This window comes from Cydia splendana, chromosome 18 (assembly GCF_910591565.1).
Source record: "Cydia splendana chromosome 18, ilCydSple1.2, whole genome shotgun sequence".
Lineage (NCBI taxonomy): Eukaryota > Metazoa > Arthropoda > Insecta > Lepidoptera > Tortricidae > Cydia > Cydia splendana.
Genome location: NC_085977.1, coordinates 14,769,195 through 14,792,693, shown reverse-complemented (window position 1 = coordinate 14,792,693; position 23,499 = coordinate 14,769,195). Strand labels below are relative to the sequence as shown.

The following is a 23,499-nucleotide window of genomic DNA, read 5'->3' as shown; positions in this document are numbered from 1 at the left end:
CTTTCTTCGCTCGCGTTTTCAATAACTTCCTAATTGAAAAGATGTGATAAAGGTGACATTCGGGTGGCGACTGCAGCAGCATTATTCTGTTGCAACGTTACTGCTGCAGCACTGTCAATTTTCGTGATAAAATGTTGTGACTGATTTCCATACTAAAAGTAAAAATGTACAACTGTCTATCAAATTGCGATTTTTATATCGAAAAATTTTCGCGCTTGCTTCGCTCGCGTCTTCAATAACTTCCTAAGATATTATAAAGGTGACATTCGGGTGGCGACTGCAGCAGCATTATTCTGTTGCAACGTTACTGCTGCAGCACTGTCAATTTTCGTGATAAAATGATGTGACTGATTTCCATACTAAAAGTAAAAATGTAAAACTGTCTATCAAATTGCGTTTTTTTTATATGGAAAAATTTTCGCGCTCGCTTCGCTCGCGTTTTCAATAACTTTCTATTATATGACAAAGGTGACATTCGGGTGGCGACTGCAGCAGCATTACTCTGTTGCTACGTTACTGCTGCAGCACTGTCAATTTTTGTGATAAAATTATGTAACTGATTTCCATACCAAAAGTAAAAATGTACAACTGTCTATTAAATTGCGTTTTATATGTAAAAATTTTCGCGCTCGCTTCGCTCGCGTTTTCTATAACATTCTACGATATGATAAGGTAACATTCGGGTGGCGACTGCAACAGCATTAGGTACTCTGTTGCAACGTTACTGCTGCGGCACTGTCAATTTTCGTGATAAAATGATGTGACTGATTTCCATTCTCAGCTGTAATGCGGCAATGAACGTCAATTTACCAAAAAAATTCAATGTAATCTTGATGACCCTAGGGAGAGGGGGCACCATGGTCTAGAAATGCTTAGGGCATCAAAATATCTTAATCCGCACTGGTCGTTTGCGGAGTCAAACGATTTGGGACTCCCATTTTATACGCATTTCCATGCCTTACCAAAAAAAATCGAATCATTCGCGAAAGTCTCGCAACGCATTGAGGTTACAAGGGGCACGTGGTCTTCCTCAGGAGTCTGAAGAAGACCACGGTGAGTGGCGCTCTAGCCAGGCAGGCCGCTTCGCTTTCGCTCGCGCGACCTTACTGTATCGTCCGATATAGGTACACCTACTACTCTGTCGTTTAAAGCACGTGTCAAATTTTAATAAGGGCGAAAAAAACTATTGATTTTGTAGTGTAGTCTTATTTAGTGGTAACTGTAAAATATTTTATCTGGACTACAATCCTCTAGCATATCCATCTGTCAACTTTACTTCAAGTTCCGCCTCCAGGGTAGAGGGAGAGAAATTAGGATTAGAAATTAGCCGCTTACTGACACAGACCGAATTCCACGCGGGCGGAGCCGCGGGCACAGCTAGTCATTTATATGCTAAGTAGCTAACATTACACGACTTTCGCAAACCTCATACGTCCATTTCATTCCACTGCATACGTGTGTTCTGTAGGTTTCCCGTATAGTCTGACAAAAAGAGTAGAAATTAAAAAGTGGCAATACTGTAGTGTGTGCTAAGGCCGCCTCGTAGTCCGCCTCGTTGGGTAGGATTGTGTATGGGGGTTGCGGACTACGAGCCGTCCTACCGTTTAGCCGTTTGTAGGACGGCTCGTAGTCCGCAACCGCCATACACAATCCTACCCAACGAGGCGGACTACGAGGCGGCCTACACGGTAGGAGTGTGAATGGGGGGCTTAAGGCACGTAGGGCCGAAGCCCTGAAGCGTCCAGGATGTTAGTGCTTAAACATATAATAATAGTATAAGTGTCTAGAATAAATGCGAAGGCCGAAGGCCGCGATCCGCGTAGGGCCGAAGGCCCGAAGCGTCCAGAATGTCAGTTCTTTAGCACAGGGCAATAGTACAAGTCTCTAAATGCGAAGGCCGAAGGCCGAGCTCCGCGTAGGGCCGAAGGCCCGAAGCGTCCCGGATGTTAGTGCATAAACACAGAACAATAATACAAGTATCTAAATGCGAAGGCCGAAGACCGAGCTCCGCGTAGGGCCAAAGGCCCGAAGCGTCCAGGATGTTAGTGCTTAAACACATAATAATAGCCTTTCAAATAAATGCCGATAAGAAAACGGGACGACACTACTGTATTGATTGCCACTTTTTAATTTCTACTCTTTTTTGTCAGACTGTAAGAAGTGGTTACACAGTTTGGTCGACACAGTGACTAGCGACTGAGGGGCTACCACGAAAACCGATATTCGCAAATTGCGGGGATCTTTTTCTTTTACTTCAATGAAGGCGTAATAAGAGTGACAGAGAAAAATGCCCGCAATTTGCGAACTTCGATTTTCGCGGTTACAGCCCTGCTTTTGGTGTGAAGAGATTGGTGTCGTGGCCGAAAGGGCCGCGGCACCATCACTGTAAGTCCTGCAGCTGACATCAGTTTTTAAATAAATAAGGGAACGTGCATAAACTGTAGGTCACTGTAGGTGCCCTAGTTTATTGATGCGAAGTGTAAGTAAATGTCAAGTTTACGCTTCCAATTCAATGTAGCCAAGTAGCCAACAAGATGGCAGAATCTACAATGTACAAGAAAACGTACATGAACGGTAGAGGGCAACACTTGCTTTGGCGTGAACTGCTATGATGTAAATTATGTTTGGGCAAGTTTGGGCAGGAGTGCCTAACTTTACAGTTGGTGGGAGTGGGATTCGATTTTCGGATACAACTAGAAAGAGTAGGTAACTTGACGTATTTTTTTCTGTTTTCATATAAATTCCCAAATTCCATAGTGGAGAATGGCTGATTGTTTTGACAGTTCGAAAAATAAACTTATTGAGGGTAGAGGTCAAAGTAGAGGTACTACCTACCCTCCATAAGTTTCTTTAGAAACTGATTTGACTAGTCAAGAAAATACCCTATTAGAAATTTAAACTGCCTGATTTAATTTTTCAACCATTAAGGAATCGGGAACCACATTTTTGATTTTAATTTATAGGAGGATTGTGCCAGTTTTCGCCATATTTCAGTCTAAAGCATGTTTGATATAATTTTCTCACATTTTTCACTATTTTAGCCAGATAGAAAATTATGTGATACTTGACGAGACTCCCCCGCATTCGGATTGAGCCCTTTCTTCTCTGAACACCTTACGTAATTAATTGACGACCCCCAAACGAAATAAATAAAACAAATATCGTAACTAATTTACGTATATATTGACTTCATTATTAAATTACCTACATAGGCCAGGCAGGCCGGACATTACCAAAATACAAACATCCATACACTTTCATAATTATACCTAGTAGTTGTAGCAAGTCATAGGTGAAGCAATATAGATCTTAACTATACTTTGGCACACCCAGTTTGTAAGTTTAGAAAAAGATGGCAAATTTAAAAATGGTAGGCGTGAAGGCATGTCCTCCCATAGACAGTTTGAATTTCGCGCATTTTTCTACTGACAAACTGAGTGTGCCAGAGTATAGCAACCATATATCAAATTGCTCGTTTAGCTAGAGTCGGACAAAGAAAAATCACTGCGTGGGCTATCAAATCCGCTGCAGACTTTTCTTGGTCTGACTCTACCTACATTAAGGCCGTAACACACTATCGCACCGCACCAAGGTCATTGTGCAACGGACCGATAAGTAAGAGCGAGAAAGAGATATCGCTTTCTCGCTCTTACTTATGGGTGCGTCGCACAATGACCTTGGTGCGGTGCGATAGTCTGTTACCACTATTAAGGCCCCAGTACACAATGGGCCATCGCCGGCCACTCCAAGGGACGCAGCCATGCGGTAGAATGATATAGCAATATCACTTACTCCCTCTAACGCATAAATGCGTCCCTTGGAGTGGCCGGCGATGGCCCATTGTGTACTGGGGCCTTTACCTAGGTCGATTGCGCATTTCAATATTTGACACAACATTTTTTTTTATAAAATGGGTATAGCGTTGTTGAATATCCAGACGAACTCTTGAGTTTCTAGGCTTTAATTTAAAAGCCGTAACAGACTAACGCACTGCACTGCACCGCGACCTCGGTGCGGTGCGGCACACGTATCGATAGTGTGTAACGTGGTCGCAATACGTGCGCTAGGGATGCAGCTATCATGGCCGCACCAAGGTCGCGTTGCGGTGCGGTAGTGTGTTACGGCTCCAAATTCTATCACACGACTATGTCTTTTCGATCTCTGATTTCCAAGCCGGGTCTTCTGCTACATTCCAGCAAGGATGGAGGTTGGGTCTTCCACTCCTGACTTGACCTTTCGGAGGAAGAGTACCGCTTCGCGCCCGTCAATCAGTCTGTGGTCGTAGGACAGTGCCAGGTACATCATCGGCCTTATTTTGATCTAGAAAGAGTGAAGATCATAATAAGTTAGTGTCACAGGTAAGGGGTCATCCATTTATTACATCTCACAAAATTTAATTTTTTTAGATCTCTGCTCCTCCCTTTTCATAGGTAAAAGATATGTCAACTCGAATGTGCAGGTGCGATAGGGAGGCAGATAACGAAATTTCGATTTTCGTGGTTCGCGGTAGCGTCCACTTAGTTTTTAGTTTGCAAACGAATTACGTTATTCATTAAGGCCTATGTACACAATGGGCCAGCGCCGGCCAGTCCAAGGGACGCAGCCATGCGGTAGAATGAGATAGCAATATCACTTGCTCCCTCTAACGCATAAATGCGTCCCCCAGGCTGGCCCACGCTGGCCCATTGTGTACAGGGGCCTTTAAACGTTTGTCGAATCCAACAAGCCGTTGATAATCGTTAGTCTTCTATCCTATCCGTCACTTTCACAATCGTGTTTGTATGAAAGAGACAAAATTTAACAGAGGTTCATTGCTAAGTTTTATGAATAAGGGTGTAAGATTTCGTCCCCGGGAGTGGGCAGTCAACGTGAAAAAATGTTCAAACGCTGGAAAGTCAATACGGAACCGGCTGTCTATGTGGCAAAAAGTAGGTAGGTTAGGTTCGTTAGGTAGCTTCAGATGCCCGAAGGGCAAACCGCCCAGAAATAGGAGCCCGCTAGTTACTCGGGCTCCGTCTAGTTACATAGACAGCCGATTCCGTATGGACATTTTGACCCCTGCACTTTCCAGCGTTTGAACATTTTTTCACGTTGACTGCCCACTCCCGGAATGCCGCTGGCGTGGCGTTATATACTTATCAACAAAACGATACTGTTTGTTGCTCAAGAAATTGATGCTTGCTATACTATCTTTGTTACTGGATCTAGGCGTCTGGAAGCTGTTCATCGGTGGAGGTCAGAGCGCCGTGGTAGCAAAACTTTTTAGTCAGGAAGAAGAATGCCAAAGCTGTTCATCGATGGAGGTCAAGAACGACAGGGCAGCAAAATATTTCATTTGGAAAAAAGAAATGCCTAAGTGTGAAAAGTGCCGAAGCTGTATCTACCACGTATAGAGGTCAGGAGGCGGGAGGCGGGACCTATATTTAGGAAACTGTTTATAGTTAACACTGATGCAGCAATGGTTTCCGCGCTGTGCTAATCCTTTGTGTACTAACTTTTTTGCCGACAGCGACAGGCCGCTGGAAAATGGCGTGCATGCCCAGGATAGCGGACTGGGGCAGGTTGATGATGGGCATGGACAGCAGCGAGCCGAATACGCCGCCGTTGCTGATCGTGAACGTGCCGCCTTGCATGTCCGTTGGGGTCAGTTTTCCTGAAATATTAAATAAAGGCTGTACTACATATGTACAAGAGAACACGAGGCCGATCGCCAACACGATGGTCTGACCAAATTTAATAAAGGAGGCTACTTTGGACCGCAACCGATGGAGACAGATTGATTATTTGAGGGGTTCCAGTGACCACGATCCTCAGTAATGAGGAACCGACCAGAGAGACACTACATAATGGTGATCAACATTCCGACGGTCTAATATCATGATGGCGTTGGTTGAGGAATAATACAATTTGGTGGCAGAGCCTGGCAGACCACATAATACTTACTACACAGTCAGAAACTAGCAAGGTTCCATTGGTTGGAACTGTTGGAAGCTTCTTGGGTGTGGGTATTATACGTAGATAGTCTAGACTAAGTATATATTTACTATAGTTTATATGTGAAGCCTTTAAGATTAAGGGCTGAATCGCCGGCGCGCGAACTCGTATGCGATTTTAATTACATTGAGGACTATGGTTACATCATTACACCCAATTCAGCCGACCAATCAAATACCGCAATGTAATGAAACTTGCATGCGAGTTTTCGCACCGTCTAAATGAGCCTTAAGAGCAAGTTCCGAAAAAGGTTTGCAGTTTATAGAGCAAATGTCTTATGAAACTATAGTCAAATGCTTTGGCACTAACCGCTCCTCGCCTTTTCCGCGATGCCGTTTATGGTGAGCTCTATCTTCGGGTAATCCATGGACTCCACGTTTCGCAGTACCGGCACCACCAACCCTCGCGGCGTTGCCACTGCTACTGAGATGTCTACGAAGTCCCTGTAACATCAAAATAATATAGTCCTACCTATTTTCTTCTGAAAATTGAGAAAAACCCTACCCATCCCGTGGAAGATACAAAAATACGATTATAATAACAGATCTAAAGGTGCATTCGTTAACGTGGCTAAAGTAACACCTCACCGATCGCAATGACATTGGGTTTAGGCTTAAAAAAAGTTGTAGCACTACATAGTTTAGAAAATTGGCGAGTGACGTGGAACAGAGTGGCTCAAGAAAGATCGGAATGGAAAAGGTTGGAGGAGGCCTTTGCCGTTTAGCAAACAGATCTACAAAAAATAAGCAAGCAGCAAATACTAGAATAAGTTTTTTAATGTTTAAGTATCTTTTGTTTGAATCAGTTTAATGTTATTAGGTTAAGTGGATCTGAATAAAAGGTTAGGTATATTATTATATTACCTATAAACAATATTGCCGTCAATGATGACCGCGTTGATGACGGGCTGGTCCAGCAGGGCGTTGGCAGAAGCCTTCAGGAACGGAGACATGAAGGAGAGCTTCACGCCGTACTTCTTCATGAACGCGGGTAGGTTGGCCTTGCGGTACTCCATGAGTTTGCTGTAAGAAAAAACTTATTGTATGTGTCAGCAATATTATAGAAAAAAAAAAAACTTTCGTTGATTGTGTTGTTGAACATAAACAGTGGTTTTAATTAAATGTAACATATTCCATAGGGTAAAACAATTCATGTGCCGAAGAAGATTCAAGTGTCAATATTGCATAACCTTTCATACATTGTTCATGACGATGCTTTCATATGGAAAAACCTAGCAACTTTTAAAAATTTCATTGTCTTCGAAAATAGACGGTTTTTAATTTTCCAGAAGTTTCGGAAAAAAGATAGCTTTCATTTTCATCTACAGTTTCCATTTATTTTCACGCATTCCCAAAAAATCAAAGGTGTGGTTGAAGAGCACCCTCGCTTTTACCAGGAACCCAAGATGTTGAGGACCTGGATGAGGTCTCTGGCCAGTGGCGTAGCATGAACTAATCTAACCGTGGGCGAAAACCACATGTGCGAGGCCCTTTTCAATGTGTTTTCCCAAGGTAATAAAAAGGTTGGCTTTACGAGGCCCCCTAAGTGCGAGACCGTGGGCGAAGCGAAGACGTCACTGGCTCTGGCTTGATGATACCACCCTTTCTAATAAAAAATCTATCAATGTCAAAAGTGTAATTTGTTTAACTAGGAACATCTTTGTCTCTCACAGATCATTTCCATTTAAATCCAGATCAAATTCAACCTGTTGGGCTCATTAGGCTGTTATTACAATAACGATACGAATACGCTTTCAATGCAGTCTTCGAAAAATCTGGGAACATTTATACATATTAGGTAGGTAGCTAGGTACGTAAAGTATATATACGAGTATGTAACATATACGAAGTTAGTAGATACCTCATATCACACTCGTTAAATGTAGTAAGCATGGCCGTGGTGTTCTGGGCCTCCTTGAGCCGCTGTGCGATGCGCAAACGCATCTTATTCATAGGCACGGGATGCTCTGTGCGCGTGCCTGATATCGTCTTCGTGGGGTCTGTGAGACGTTGCGCGGCTAACTGAAATTAATTAATTTAGATTAGTTTAGTTTTTATAAAGTAATTTTATACTTATAGATTCTTTGCTTAACTATAAATAAAGTGTGTGTATTGTACTTAAATAGGTACCATTAATTTAAAATGTGAGGGAAATTATTTTTGTATCCCTTGTTATAATTGAGCTACGGGAAGGTGTTACCATGAAGCTAAAAAAAAACGTCGAAATTATAGCATTGATACATCTTTGTTTTTTTATGCAATTCCCACATCAAAAGTTAATACGTAGTTAGGAAAAAGATTCTTACAGTAGGGCCCGCTGCTACTTTGGCTTTGGCTGCAACCTTAGACACAACCGGTGCTGCAGCGGGCACTGGAGCGGCGGCGGGCGCTGCAGCGGGGGCGGCCGCGGGGGCGGCGGGGGCGGGGGCGGCAGCGGGCGCGGCGGCGGGGGCGGCGGCGGGCGCCACGCCGGTTACATCTATCTGTGGTAGCACGAGTGTATCTTTCAATAGGGTAAGGCCCCGTTCGCACGGCAGCTTTTTCAACGCGCGTTAAAAAAGCGTTTGAATGACACAAATGGATAACCATGTATGTATTCACACGACAGCGGTGGCGCTTTTTATCAAACGTTGTGGATTTTCCGTCTTTAAGCCTTGGTCGTTAAATCGAATTTAGAGTGCAGACAGATTCAAGCGCTTTTTTAACGCGCGTTGAAAAAGTTCCCATGCGAATGGGGGCTAACTATTTGACTGTATTTAAAATAAATTAGGTATAGATGGTCAAGCAAATCGTGTCAGTAGAAAAAAAACGCGAAATTCAAATTTTCTATGAGACCATATCCCTTGGCGCCTACATTTTTCAAATTTGCCGCCTTTTTCTAGTGATAAGATCTTCATGACCAACATATTTTACAACATGCATGAAATAAAGCATCGGAAGATTAATAGAGAAACGTAGAAAGCAGTTATTTTTAGACACAATTTCTATTTTAAAACCCGTATAAAACTATAAAGAGTAGATAATTTGATCGTAACGTCACATGCTAGTGTTTCATATAAATTCCATAGTAGCAAAATTGTTTTCACAGTTCGAAAAAAGAAACTGATTGACTAGTATTAGTCAAGTACCCTATTCATTTGCAATACTGTAATGTATCCGAATAGGTACACTTTTAATCTTTGTAAAGTATGTTAATAGAAGCTTTGGTGCTTGAATATACTGAACAGAGCATGATACCTACTCGTAATCATAATCATGTCATCCGAAAGAAAGGCAACCAAATCATTATCATTCGGTTGCCCTAGGCGGTTGCACTTTTGGTGAGCGCAGACAGGCAAATGAGCAGACGAACCGCTTGATGGTAAGCGATTACGTAAGGGTTGTAAGGGGGTATTCAGAAAAAAGTACACCATATATTGATTAAATGAAAAAAAAGTGTCCCCAGTTTATCATACAAACTTTGGCTGTCAACTTTGTAACAGTCCATAGAAAATGTACACGAAAATGCGTCACAAAACTGTCATTTTTTTGAGACACGTTCTTTTCCTTTTTAAATCGTTAATCCTTGTGATTTTGAGTAGAAACAACCCAAAACTAGATGGTTTTTCGAAAAATAGTAAATGGTACACTTTAAAGTGAAGAAGCCCGTAAGTGCGTTGCCGGAAATTAAGATGGGAGTACGTTCTCTTGAAGGTGGCTTGTCTGTTTCGTGGACTGAAGACATACTTACTATAAAACATGGCTGCTGCGATTTGACAGCTTCCCCTTCTTTCACCAAGTACTTCAGTAGCTTCCCGTGTCCCGGGGACATGACTGGAAGCGCTGTCTTGTCTGTTTCAATCTCCATTACGACTTCGTCCATGGCTACTGGGTCGCCTTCTTTCTTTATGTATCTGTCAAACACATGTAGGTATGTAATTTGTTTAAACGGGCCCACTGATTAACAGTCCGCCGGACGGTATCAGCCTGTCAGTTAGAACAAAATTTTGACAGTTCCGAACAACTGACAGGCCGATACCGTCCGGCGGACTGTTAATCAGTGAGCCCCTTTAGTATGTCGCCCATATCTCGCCTACCGACTAAGCTAAGAGGCCGATGATATGCTTATAAAGAAACGATACACTTACTTAACATCGCCAGTGGTGACCGAATCGGGAAAATTAGGCGCTTTCACTTCTTCTTCTTTCCGCAGCGCAACAGCAAAGTGGATGGAGCGAAGCGCTGCTCTCGATTTCAACTTTGAGTGGCTGTTGACAAAATGTTTCTTTTTAATGCAAGGTTTTATTTATAGAAATAGAATAAAATGTATCCAGGGCGTAAGCTACAACTGAACTACCACATGACAAAAAAAAATAACGTCACTGAAAAGGTTCCCACTCATTTCCCACTTCGCTTAGTGTCAATGTACTCGCTGACCGCTCTGACGTTTGTCTTTCGTAAAATAGAAACCCTTCGAATAAACCGCGACTAAGCTTTTTAACAAACTTGTTTATTAATAATTTTTATATCGTTGTCGTCAGAAATAAAAGCCCCAAAAATGTCTGACACATGCTATATGTAAGTAGAGTCATAATAAAAGTGAGTCAAACTCAACGTGGACAAGAAGGTCTATCAGGTAAGACCGTCTATAGGGACTATAGGCTCTTTCGTCACTTCGTTTTTACACATACTCCACTTACAGAAGGGAAGCTTTTCCTTTCTGTGTCTGAGCGACGTACGTATACAAATACGAGAGTTCTTGACCTGTACAGACCGACCGACATACAGTCAGCAGCAGAAGTTCCTAAGCGGGCGAGGTGTTCAAAATTACCTTGACACGCTCTTATTCTCTTAACAATAAGGTCGCGTCAAGATCGTTTTGAACACCTAGCCTGCGTAGCAACTTCTGCTGCTGACTGTATGTCAGTCTTCTCCCCCATACAACCATTTCCAGTCGCCGTTACGACGCGGTGTTGACACATCTTGTGTCGACACCGTCTGTTTCGGTCACAATTCCAGTCGCAGAGTCGTCGCCGTGTCGACACAGTTACCAGAAATGGGGAAGGGTCGACACATGACACAAAGTGACATAAAGTGTGGTCGCCGTGTGCACACATTGTTTCGGGTTTGCGACTACTTTATGCCAAAATCATTCGTTCATTCGTTCATTTTGTTCCTGTCAAATGGAAACTGTCAGATGGAAAAATACTTAAATAAAAATAAGTGACATTAATACGCCATCTCTAAAACGGATTACAAGACGTAATTATATATTGTTTGCATTTATATTACAATAGGACTTAAATTATTATGGGGAATTAAACTGCTCGAGTGATTTGATAAACTAAGTGTAATATAATCAACGCGCCACCACATTGTTTTAGTTTAGCCGGAAATGAAATTGTTTACTTCTCAGTGCCTGTGTTCATAACTATATTATTTGAAGCATTTTTAGTACTTCGATGCGTATACTATACTTAAATAACAGAAATAACGCTTTACATACTACGAAACTTGTTAATTATGATGTATAAATATGGTTTAAGGCTGAGAAATATTGCAGTCACAAAGTAGTTGCAATGTTTCGACTTTGTGTCGACTCTGTGTTGACACATGACACGCGCTGTCAAAAGTAATAACAAAGTTACTGGTATGTTACTGGATTTGCAAAATGGCTCCTTGTGTTGATTTGTTTTCAGATATTCTCAAAGTGTAAAAATGCCGTGGTCAGAGATGGGCATTAATCGATTAACTGTTTATTCGACTAATTAATGGAATAAAAAAAGTTAATTCTCAAATTTTAATCCCGATTAGTTTAGTCGACCTAACATAGATTGAAATTGAATTAATCTGAATATTAATCGAATAAATTATCGATTAAATCTCGATTGAAAGTTGACAGGGGGCCATTTTTGTACGTAAAAATAATAGAAATGTCTTGCATGCAGATGGTAGCAAAACACTTTGTCATAAAAGTCGAGATGGGTGTTGATATATAGGTTTTAGGGAGTGCCGATTTCGAAAATAATGACCATTTTGGAATCCGAAATGGCGGCCATGCACTGTGTCATAAAAGTCGTCATGGATGTCGTTTTATAGGTTTTAGGGGGCCCCGATTTAGAAAATGATGACCATTTTGAAATCCAAAATGGCGGCCATGCTCTATGTCATAAAAGTCGTCATGGGTGTCGTTTTATAGGTTTTGGGGGGCGCAGATTTAGAAAATGATAACCATTTTGGATTCCAAAATGGCGGCCATGCACTATGTCATAAAAGTCGTCATGGGTGTCGTTTTATAGGTTTTAGGGGGCGCAGATTTCGAAAATGATGACCATTTTGGATTCCAAGATGGCGGCCATGCACTATGTCATAAAAGTCGTCATGTATGTCGTTTTATAGGTTTTAGGGGGCCCCGCTTTCGAAAATGATGACCATTTTGGAATCCAAAATGGCGGCCATGCACTATGTCATAAAAGTCGTCATGGGTGTCGTTTTATAGGTTTTGGGGGGCGCAGATTTCGAAAATGATAACATTTTCAATTTCAAAATGGCGGCAATGCACTATGTCATAAAAGTCGTCATGGATATCGTTTTATAGGTTTTAGGGGGCGCAGATTTCGAAAATGATGACTATTTTGGATTCCACTTTTATGACAAAATACGTAGCCGCCATCTTGGATTATAAAATGATCATCGTTTTCGAATTCTGCACTCCCTAAAACCTATAAATCGACATCCGTGACGACGCAAGTTATCTTTATTTTCAGATCTAACAAATTGCTACAGAATACAAAGGACAAAAAAGAAGCGAGGAGGTAATGAAACTACAGATGTAGAAAAATACAGATGATTCCTCGACGCAATTGGGTGATTCTTAAATTGTGTCCAGATTTTTTTTGTCATAAAAGTTTTAGATTTTTTTTTGTGTTTTGTATCTGTATTTTTTATGTAATTCGACATTAAGAGACCATATACATCTCTTAGTAATTGTAATAAGTTAGATTGAATTGTTAGTTTTATTTTATAAAATTGTTGATGTTATTATTTTTGCTTGTATGTAAATTCAATGATGACGTGTAAAAGTGCCCTTGTGGCCTATTTGCTGAATAAATGTTGATGTTTGATGTTTGATGTTTTATTTTTCACATATTACTCTCACAAGTTCCGTGACATTTCGACCTTGTAATTTTTAAGTAAATGTTTTTGTTTATCTATGAGGATCTCACTAGAATAGTATAATCAAGGTATGTTTATATTTGATGAATGAAATAGTAACGCAAAAAAAAAATATATTTGTGTCTTATATTCCTGCCGAAGACTTTTATTTTACCTTTTCCTTCTACACAAGTTTGGCCAAGTAATAAGAATTTAGGGCTCTCAATTTTATTTTGACTTCTACAACAGTAAAGCTACGAGGCCATGTTTGGTATCGTTTTCGTATAAATTCGCAGTACCAAATTTAGTTAAGGTATCACATTGACACCATTCCGAAGTAAAAACATATAAACTTATTAAAATACTTTCTTTTAAACTCCTCTTCACGCTTAAACTGCTGAACAGTTTTAATTTAAATTTGGTACACATATATTTTGAGTCCCGAGACAGGACATAATAAGTTATCTCAAAAATCATCCTTTAAAGGTGTGAAATGAGGTGTAGGGGGGAATTCAGAATTGACTTCTTGAAGTTAATACTGTTTAAGTTTAGGTTTGAAGTCATGTTTTTTATCATTTTTAACTAAATCAAAGATGTAGACCATCCCAAATTTCATATAAATCGGTTCAGCGGTTATTGATTTCCCGTACAAATTTCTACGCCACTTTTCACACCTTCAATAGATGATTTTGGTTATAAGATCTATCCTATGTCCTGTTCCGGGACGCAAACTATTTCTATACCAAATTTCAACGAAATCGGTTCAGCGGTTAAGCGTCAAGAAGAGTTTCAAAAAAACCGGCCAAGTGCGAGTCGGACTCGCGTATTAAGGGTTCCGTACATTAAGTCCGACTCGCGCTTGACTGCACATTTCTAATAGGTTTTCCTGTCATCTATAGGTAAAGAACTATTTTGTGTATTCAGACGGACATACATACAGACGCACGAGTGATCCTATAAGGGTTCCGTTTTTTCCTTTTGAGGTGGACTGAACCCTAAAAAGATTTATTTTTATTTTGTGGAATGGTGTCAATGTGATATCTTAAATGGATTCAGCACCCCAGATTTATACGAAAACGATACCAAACACGGCCTAGCACCTTCACTGATATAGATATATCAAGATAAAATTGAGAGCCCTAAATAAACTTTCAAGAGCGGATATCTCAAAAACTATTCAACATATCGAAAAAATTGACTGAATAAACTTGTAACAAATTAAATTAACTTTCATTTTGTATAAGTGGCCATGTCGCTGAGATGCATAGTTTCCGAGATATAATCGAAAAACGGGAAAATGGGACCTTCAAAGCCCCCTCTCTCCCCCCCGCTCAAGGGCTACGACCGGGGACTTTTGATATGTTCACCTCCTAACTTGTCAAACCGAGTTACGGAGTCAAAAATTGTGTTCCGAGCATTTCCCTCTACAACTTTTGGAGCATTCGTTGCCTGACCTAAGTAGCTTATTGAATTTCTTTAAAAACTTTTCTGTAAAAGGTTGACGGGTGTTGGGTGTTTATATGGTTTCGGTCGATTATTATCATTTGCATTGCCCATGATGACTTACTAGAATTACGAGCACACGAGACACTAATAGTAGTTTGACAAACCTTGGTTTTCAAGAGGTATTTTATATTGACATTTGCTGTCACAAATTTGCTGTCAGATTTAGTCGCAAACCGCACGCAAAGTGCACACAAATGTGTCGACACCTTGTTACGGAAAAGTGTAGACACGGCGACGACACTTTGTTTCGAAACAATTCTAGACACATTGTGTGGACTCTGTTACGACACATCTGACATTTAGTTACCACTTTGTGATTCTGCGACTGGAATGGTTATATGGGCCACCTTAGACATAAATTTATGATTTCATACCTCAATGAAAGGCAGTGAGTCGTGTGAATGTGATTGTTCTGATGACTGCTTCGTGGGATGAATTTCTGTGCCTGATGTAAATGAACCCATTTGGTTTTTTGACCTCGAACTATCTGCAAACATATAAATAATATTCATCATCATCATCATCATCATATCAGCCAGAGGACGTCCACTGCTGGACATAGGCCTCCCTCAAAAAGTGCCACAATGACCGGTCTTGCTCCACCCGCATCCAGCGGACTCCCGCGACCTTTACCAGGTCGTCAGTCCACCTAGTGGAGGGTCTACCCATGCTGCCTTCTGGTAAACAATACTAAAATATTGCAAAATATGCTCACGAAAAGTACTAATATTCCCTACTAATATATAAATGCAAAAGTAACTCATTCTGTCTGTCTGTCTGTAACCTCTTCTCGCTTAAAACGAAAATCTGTGGAAAATGGCGAATAACTATTTTTGAAATACGAAAGATAGAAATTGGGAATCTAGTGGTATAGACATAGACCACTCGTTTTTAATTCTATTACGTTAAATGCCTAGTAGTGTTGATAGTAGTGAACGAAATCGAGCGGTCGAAATTAAAAAATGGTATGGAAATCGTTTGAGGCCCGAGGAAATAGGGTAGTCTTGGTAGTTCCATACCCAAAGGGTAAAAACGGGACCCTATTACTAAGACTCCGCTGTCCGTCTGTCCGTCTGTTGGGTTGTTGGCTCCCATACAACAAACGTGTTATTTTTGCCGTTTTTTGCGTAATGGGACGGAACCCTTCGTGCGCGAGTCCGACTCGCACTTGGCCGGTTTTTATCCATCACCATCATCAATCCACGCAGACCGCAGACGAAGATGCGGGCAGAAGTTTTATAGATAATAGCCTAGTTGGGAAGTATTAAACCTATCTATAACTAACAAGGAAGGGTATACCCAACTGTCCGACTCCGATTTGATTTATTTTGATATATGTTATAGAGTAGTCTAAAATAACGGACACGTATTTTTTTTAGCTGCCCAAACTCAATCTGTTAGGAGAAAATGGCCTTCAAAGTACTGAAAATTGACCAAACCTAATTTCTGAGAAGACTTGTTCAAAAAAATTGATAATTAATTACTGGTTTCGTTATATGTTGGAGAACATGAATAAAGAATGGGGCGTGTTTTGTCATTTCACTACAAACTCATTTTTTATATAAAAAAATATATATAATAAATAAATATATAAATAACATATATCAAAATAAATCGGAGTCGGACAGTTGGGTACCCTTCCTTGTAAGTTATAACAATTTAAAAATAAAACACTTACAAGCCACGCTATTCTACACCTGAACATGTTCTTTAGAAAAACGCGTTATAAATTATTTATAACGTTAATAATTTACTATAAAAAAACAATACTATTTCATATTAATTGATAATTGACAAGCGTTGACGTAATTTTCTTTTCTTAATTCTGTCAGAATTTTATTATAAATAGGTCGTTTTTCTCGACTTTTTATAACTAATAGGTAACTAGAAAATTATTGTGATATTATGTAAACAAGAATATAGTTCAATCATACGCAAACAAGACATTTATAAAATAAATTAGAAAACCGCAGTAAACCGACAAAGTTATGAAAAGCGCGACTTGCATCTACTCGATGCTAGATGGCGGTGGTATTAATGCTGCGATTAATGTCCACGTTTCGTTAGTTCGCGTATCTGACGCTAGGTGGCTAACTGAATAGGTACATAAAAGAAAACCAGAGCTAAGAAGGGCGGTTATCAATATATTTAGTACGTGAAATCGGAGTGAAATGAAAATTTATAAGTAATTGAATTTAATATATAGAAAAAGAATGCACAATACTTGCTCACTCAGCTCATTTTAATACTTATTTAGGTACTTTTATTTTATGAATATGTAGTAGGTATGTAGTTAACTAACTTTTGAAATCTAAAGTAAAATTAAATTTTGAAACTTGTAGATTTAGGTATATTTTTTTTCGAGATCATAATATTTTATAGTACCTGTCCAATCATATTGTAAAAATTGCAAATTTTCTATCTATCTATTCAACATTTTGTAATAAAATCCAATGTGTCACCCTATTTGAAGTATCTACACAAGAAATTAGAAATCTCTAAAGTGACAAGACACAAGAAATAAATTACTTAGGCTAACTAATGGAGTTGCTGTTTCCATGAGTCACCTAACAGACATACATACATACATCCACATAAGAACCAGACGCATATTGGACATTAGAGCCGGCCACTTAAGACGATATGCAGGTTACCCATAATATGCAGGGTTGCAGGGGTGTCAATGACTGGTAAATCAATTGTAATTATTTTTAATATTAATTGTACTTTTTTTTGACTCATTTTTAACATTTTTCTGGAGTTTTTATCGTCATTTAATTTATGTAGGTATTACAAGGAGACAAAGCTACATACCTACATAATACATATAAAATACATTTATAAATACATAGGTACATATAAAATTTGTAGTTAAATAGTGATGTAGTAAATATGGAAATGAAACTAATGAAGAAAATAAATAAAACTATAAGTGTTGGTAGTGGTGGTGGTGTTTTTAGGGTTCCGTACCCAAAGGGTAAAAACGGGACCCTATTACTAAGACTCCACTGTCCGTCTGTCTGTCACCAGGCTGTATCTCATGAACCGTGATAGCTAGACAGTTGACAAGAAGATGTATTTCTGTTGCCGCTATAACAACAAATACTATAAAGTACGGAACCCTCGGTGGGCGAGTCCGACTCGCAGTTGTTCGGTTTTTTTTGCCGTTTTTTTTAAATTTTGTATAGACAATAGTTTTAAGAAACATGTCCCGTTTATGCCCAAATAAACATCAAAACATATTTATAAGTATTTGTCACAAAAAATGTGAATTGGCAAAAAATGTGCTTAATAATTCAAAATAAAATAATCGTTACTATATGTTGTGTTGTTCCTCAAATTTTCATATAAAACGAATACCTAACTCAAAAACACAATGAAACTTATATTTTTCCCAACATACACCCTAACTACCTTTCTCTTTATGTGAAAAGCGAACCCCTTTTTTAAAGAATCTTCATATTTCATAGGTACTATGAAAAAATATCGTCTATCGTATCGCCAGCCCTATCCACAAAAGGGTACTCCCCTCTAATTTGCTAAGATTCACCCGCATCTTTGATTAGAAATCTATCGTCCGGTTCCTGAATAGCACACTTAGAACCTTGTCGTATCCAAACGCTTCTCCCGACATTCCACCAGCGTAGGCATTTGCAACTTTTGTTTATTACGACAACGTCCTAAACCGAACATTTTCGTAGACGTTGTATGTTCACTTACGAAGTAACTTTGAAAAAGTCTAATTAAAGTTTGACGTGCGATTAAAATTTGGACTGTATTTCAATGTGTAAAGGTGGTATTTTCCTTGTCATGTTGATAAGATATGAGTTTGTGAAAGATGTTAAAGTTATCTTTTGGTCTAATTTGTTGATGTCGATCTTGGGGTCTCTTGAATGCATTGGGGTAACTTGAATTGTAAGATGTAATTGAAATTATCTGCAGACGAACCTTCATAGGGTCTTACAACTTAGATGGGTGGCTTGATAGCTGGTTCGGAATAGCGTAACCTCTATAAGAAGTTCTTAGAATTTTTCCAAAATGGCGGTGCCACTCATTTTTCAGTTTTAAAGTATGCTCGCGAGGTATACAGCTCACAGAAGCCAATAGTATAAATAAATTGGTAGGTATTGCACACTACTGACATGTACCTAACATTATACAGTACCGAAAAAAAATCTGCTGTTCTATAGAAAAAATTGATTCACCGAAATGTATGAGACAGCAGATATTTTCCGCGTTTTCTGGGTTGGCCCCATGGTAAAAGTTGTTCAGTATGACCTACATATTCACCCCTCAGAGTTTGGTCAATGATAACAAAATCACCCTGTATATGAATGAATTAATGTTTTTTTTTATTTCAGGCAGCTAATAATGTCCCATACATAAATACCTTAAAACTAGCATACTTACATAATTACAAAGTAGTCGGGTAAATACAAATACAGATGCGTTTATTTCATTACTTTTTACATAAGTTCTTAGGTATAGTATAAGGGTTAGGTAGGTAATTAGTCCATCTTACATATTACATATTATAAAAATATATTTTAAAACTACACACTACAAATCACATAATGGTTGCGATACTTGCGATGCATTACGCAACCCCGTAGTGTCTGGGAGCCGGCCGCGGAACCGCCGAAACTTGACACCCTTCGGCCAAAACTCCTCCTTGGTGAAGGTCGCTAGATGATCAGTCGGAACGCTCACCACAAACGAATTAAAATTCGCATTGTGTCGAGATTGTGTTGTGTGTTATATCAGGCGTGGCTCACTCCGCGATTTCGTCGCTTTGCAACAGGTAGCTACAAGTACATCCGTCCCACACCAATTTTGGTGGCTATAAGCCGCGCGTGGCGCTGTCGCCACCTTAGCGGTCATAATCTGTCCTAATCGTAACAGACGCGTTTTGTTAGAGAGTGAATCTTCTGTACTTAGTACTATTATTTATTCTGTGGTTATATGTATAAGTAGTGTGTTGTACACGGTTGAACAATGCCAGCATAAGCAATAGCAAACTAAGACAAAGCAATTGTGAGCCCGTCTCAGGCGCGGTTGCCAAATTCTACGATTTATGTCTCGCCGGAAGTCTTACTCGTTCCGGCGTGACGTCAGAACACACTGGTTGTGCGCCTTTACAGGGGGGTTTCTATAACAAAGCTCTTAAAACCAACGAAAATTAGTCAAAAGTTATTGCGAACGTAACACAATATGGACCCTGCAAGAGCGCAGCAATCTTATAATTAAACTAGTAGTTCGCCCCGAACTGAGAACTCGCGGTTTGAAAAAAAATATATAGAGCGATTGACTTTTTTGCACCTACTTACTCGTATAGTTCGACATAAAATAGTAGAAAATAATTTAATAGAGCCCTAGGTCCCTGATGAGGGATAACAGGATATCATCATCATCATCATGTCCGTCTTTGGGTCACAAACTTACATAGGTATGTGTACCAAATTTTAACTTAATTGGTCTAGTAGTTTCGGAGAAAATAGGCTGTGACAGACGGACAGACAGACGCATGAGTGATACTATAAGGGTTCCGTTTTTTACCCCGTAAAAGCGTACCTAATATTTTCAATTTTTCATAGAAACTTGACATTAATGATGACATAACCATAACCACACTTTGTCATGTAGAGTATTAAGCTTGATCCGACTCAAATTTTCCTCCTATGTTACCTAAATTTTAAGTTTTTGAATACCTACGCATCCACTACAGACATTACCGTGTTCTGAGATGGTTCTGAGAATGAAAACTGTGAACCCCCGCTAAAGGCGCACAGCTCCTTCCGGCACACTTGAGGGAATATATTAAGAACTTCCTTGGCTTGGGAAATGGATTTGCGAAGTCGCATTGTATGGGGGCCGTTTTTAACCGAGGCAAGGAGGGTTATGTTAAACTAGTTTCTAAATAGTATTTTATACAATCGTGATATAATAGAGAGTTTTTCAGTCGAGTACCGGGTTTAGGCTAGGGCTTGCAATATCGGACGGTTTCCAATTCCGGAACTGATTTTCGATATTCGGTTCCAATTCCGGAATTCCGGAACTGGTTCCGGAATTAGGGTTAGTCATATTTTTATTAGATTTTTTAATAAAAAACAACAAAATATGTGAAATTCTGATACTTTACGTTTATTAAAGACAGTATTGTTTTAGTGGAATTTAATTTGAAGTATTAGGTATTAATCGAAAAAAATTAATCAATTGAATAGTGCCGTCCTGCACCTCTTATTTTAGCATCTTATTATATTACTATGGTCACTTTTATTCACTTCAATGATACGGCGTATTTATTTGGGGAAACTACGACTGCTGGCACTGCTGTCAAACCGTTTGATGCCTAATTTTATTTATTGTCTAAATATAACGGCTTAGTAGCCTACCTAGGGGCTCTCTGTTTACGAAGATCAAGGTCCCGATGGGGTTCCGATCTCGGTAAGGGCATTTATTGTGTTAAGGTACCTATAACGTTTATTTGTTCCTGAGTTAAGGTTGTTTTTTATGTATGAAAGTACCTATTCAGCTGTACTTATTACATACTTAAATTACTTAACCTTTACATACACAAACGTTACGCTTTCCAAGTTGAGTTTTTCCTTGCTAGTTCCTAATTCAGAATTTAATGTGCTGCTACACTACAAAAGCCGAAATCTTACATTGAAGAAACTTCTTTCTGCATTGGGAATAAAATATCCAAACGTTTGTAAATTTTAATTTAAAGGATGCGTGTCGGTAGGATTCTGGGCAAGTAAATGTATTGCTTTGCTTTAGCATGTAACAAAAGTAAATAATTCTATGGTTAAGTTAATGAGAATAAAAAGGCATGTCAATGCAGCATGTTGCTAGACTTCAGACTTTTGTCAGCGACGGCTAATAACACCAGCATAGTGTAGTTTATTGGCAATTTTCAATAATATAATCTAATAAAAGTACTTGAATCCAATTCCGGAATTTTCGATATTCAGTGGTCTCAATTCCGGAATTGTAATATCGGAAAATTGGTCCGAGATTCCGGAATTTCGAAATTCCGGAATTCCGGAATGCAAGCCCTAGTTTAGGCAACGAAGCTTGCTGAGTTGCCTAAGTAAGGTACGAGATTGAAAAGCTTGATTATATCACTATTGTATACAATACTTTTTCTACTAGTCAACAAAAATTATACTTTAAACTAGTAAAATCATATAAACAAACCAAACCAAAAGTATACTTTTACATATCATACGTTTAATTACATTCAAACACAATTATTATATTTTAGTCTCATGTAATTGTTGGATTTATCGATTTTGCTCGCTCAGTACAAATTGCGGATCGGTCGAGCGACAAATCCGACTTCTCATCTCTCAGAATACAATAACATACTTCAACGAAAATGTGTTAGTGTGCGTGTTGTGACACTTGTCACTCGTCCGTACACAAAAAGAGATCGAGGTTTGCAAGATTTGTCTTTGACGTGTGTCATTTTCTATGTATTTGTGTCGTCATTACAGATTGGATTTTGTATGTAAGTGTGTGAGAAGTGCGACTGTGTGCACCTTTCCCCCCGCGAAAAATGGCAGAAAGATTTGTACGGTGAGATATCGCTTGGGCCCCTCCCTTCCGATGTGTCGGAAGCCGGTGTTGCTCGAAGTTCATACTGGTACGCGACCCGGCCGCCGCGCCCCGCGCCCTATGGCGGGCTGGTCAACGACACCTTCTCGTAACTCATGAGGCCCTGGTACTTGTTCCGCGCTAAATTAAATTTTTAGACAGTTGTTTTCTCGATTTTGGCCACCGTAGCCTATGGAGACTAACAAGCAACACTAAGTGGTTTTCGTAGTCTATGGATGTTGCTATATTAAGGGTGTCACATGCGCGTTTCTGACTTATGAACCAATTGTTTCTACTATACAACCTAAAATAATTAATTTGAGCTATGGTTTTGTTTCGTCCTCTTGATCGCGGCGAGCTGTGATTGGTCAATTTCATTATAGTTGACTAAACTGTATCGAAATGAATATTATAGTTGAGTTGGGAGCCCATACATTAAAAATACCCAATTGCAGTTTGGTATAAGAAATCTTAATTCAAGAATTACAGTCGACTAGTAGAAAAACAACTTTATGAGACTTATGAGTAGACGTGTGCGCCGATTAAAAAACAATCGGCGGCGGCGTTTGCCGAAAAATCGGCGGCGGCGGCGTGTTTTCGGCGTGAAATCGGCGTGACCTTGACTAACAGATTTTAAAGAAAAATCATTAATCTGTCGTTTTTCTTTAAAAAAATTATTAATCGAGGTTTCTGGTAAGTGAACTACGTAATCCACGTATACTCGTAGTTTTGAATAGGTCTTGAGTAAAATAGGGTTTGTAAATTAATATAGGATAGGTATAACTTGATTTTCCTAGTAACTGGCTTGTATTAAGGGGTTACCTGGTCCCAATGACTATCGATCCGATCTGTATCTCTCTGTAACTCCGTTTTGTCATGCTGTCCATGGCTTATCTTCAAATATCCTTGAAATATCCTGGACATAGTGCTCTTTAATGGTTTTCTTTTCGTACAAGTACCAGGCTCAGTGAGAAGTATCTTCTTCTTTCTCGTTTTCTCATTGCTGATGATTGCGACCACATGTAATTTGTCTCAATTTCGTGCGGTCATAAGCCATTGCACTGTCGCCAGCCATCGACCATCTCACACATGCTCAACTCTGAGCACGTTTGCCATTAATTGGGCCTAAATTCATATTATGTTTCGCCACATCATGCGTTGGAAACCGTATAATATGTCCGAAGAAAGATGTTGTGGAAACCCGAGTGGCGATATTGAGCTATTTGAAAATGAAGGGGTTTGTTCTTCTAGCTGTCCTAGGTATAAG

At 39.5% G+C, this 23,499-nt stretch overlaps 1 protein-coding gene and 1 long non-coding RNA gene across 2 annotated transcripts in view; both read right to left on the bottom strand.

Moving 5' to 3' along the window:
• Nucleotides 1-22,192, bottom strand: part of LOC134799171 (uncharacterized) — a 71,016-nt gene extending 48,824 nt beyond the window's left edge. Inside the window, exon 1 of the long non-coding RNA XR_010145343.1 lies at nt 22,058-22,192. This is a non-coding gene — a long non-coding RNA (uncharacterized LOC134799171). The remainder of the gene's footprint in view (nt 1-22,057) is intronic.
• LOC134799254 (dihydrolipoyllysine-residue succinyltransferase component of 2-oxoglutarate dehydrogenase complex, mitochondrial-like) lies at nt 4,177-8,396 on the bottom strand. Its single transcript, XM_063771633.1, has 6 exons — nt 8,300-8,396; nt 7,855-8,015; nt 6,858-7,016; nt 6,304-6,437; nt 5,496-5,653; nt 4,177-4,320 (listed from the first exon to the last, which is right to left on the bottom strand). Exons 2-6 carry the CDS (start codon nt 7,944-7,946, stop codon nt 4,186-4,188), a joined length of 678 nt encoding a protein of 225 aa, XP_063627703.1. The 5' UTR covers nt 7,947-8,015; nt 8,300-8,396; the 3' UTR covers nt 4,177-4,185.
• Nucleotides 22,193-23,499: the final 1,307 nt, after the last annotated feature.

Bases quoted from the DNA above. Each gene is read 5' to 3' on its own strand.
- LOC134799254 (XM_063771633.1), bottom strand. From the start codon at position 7,946: ATGAATAAGATGCGTTTGCGCATCGCACAGCGGCTCAAGGAGGCCCAG. The intron at 7,017-7,854 runs GTATCTACTAAC...TTTTTCTTACAG, and splicing joins TTTAACGAGTGTGATATGAG to CAAACTCATGGAGTACCGCA. The intron at 6,438-6,857 runs GTAATATAATAA...TTGATGTTACAG, and splicing joins GACGGCAATATTGTTTATAG to GGACTTCGTAGACATCTCAG.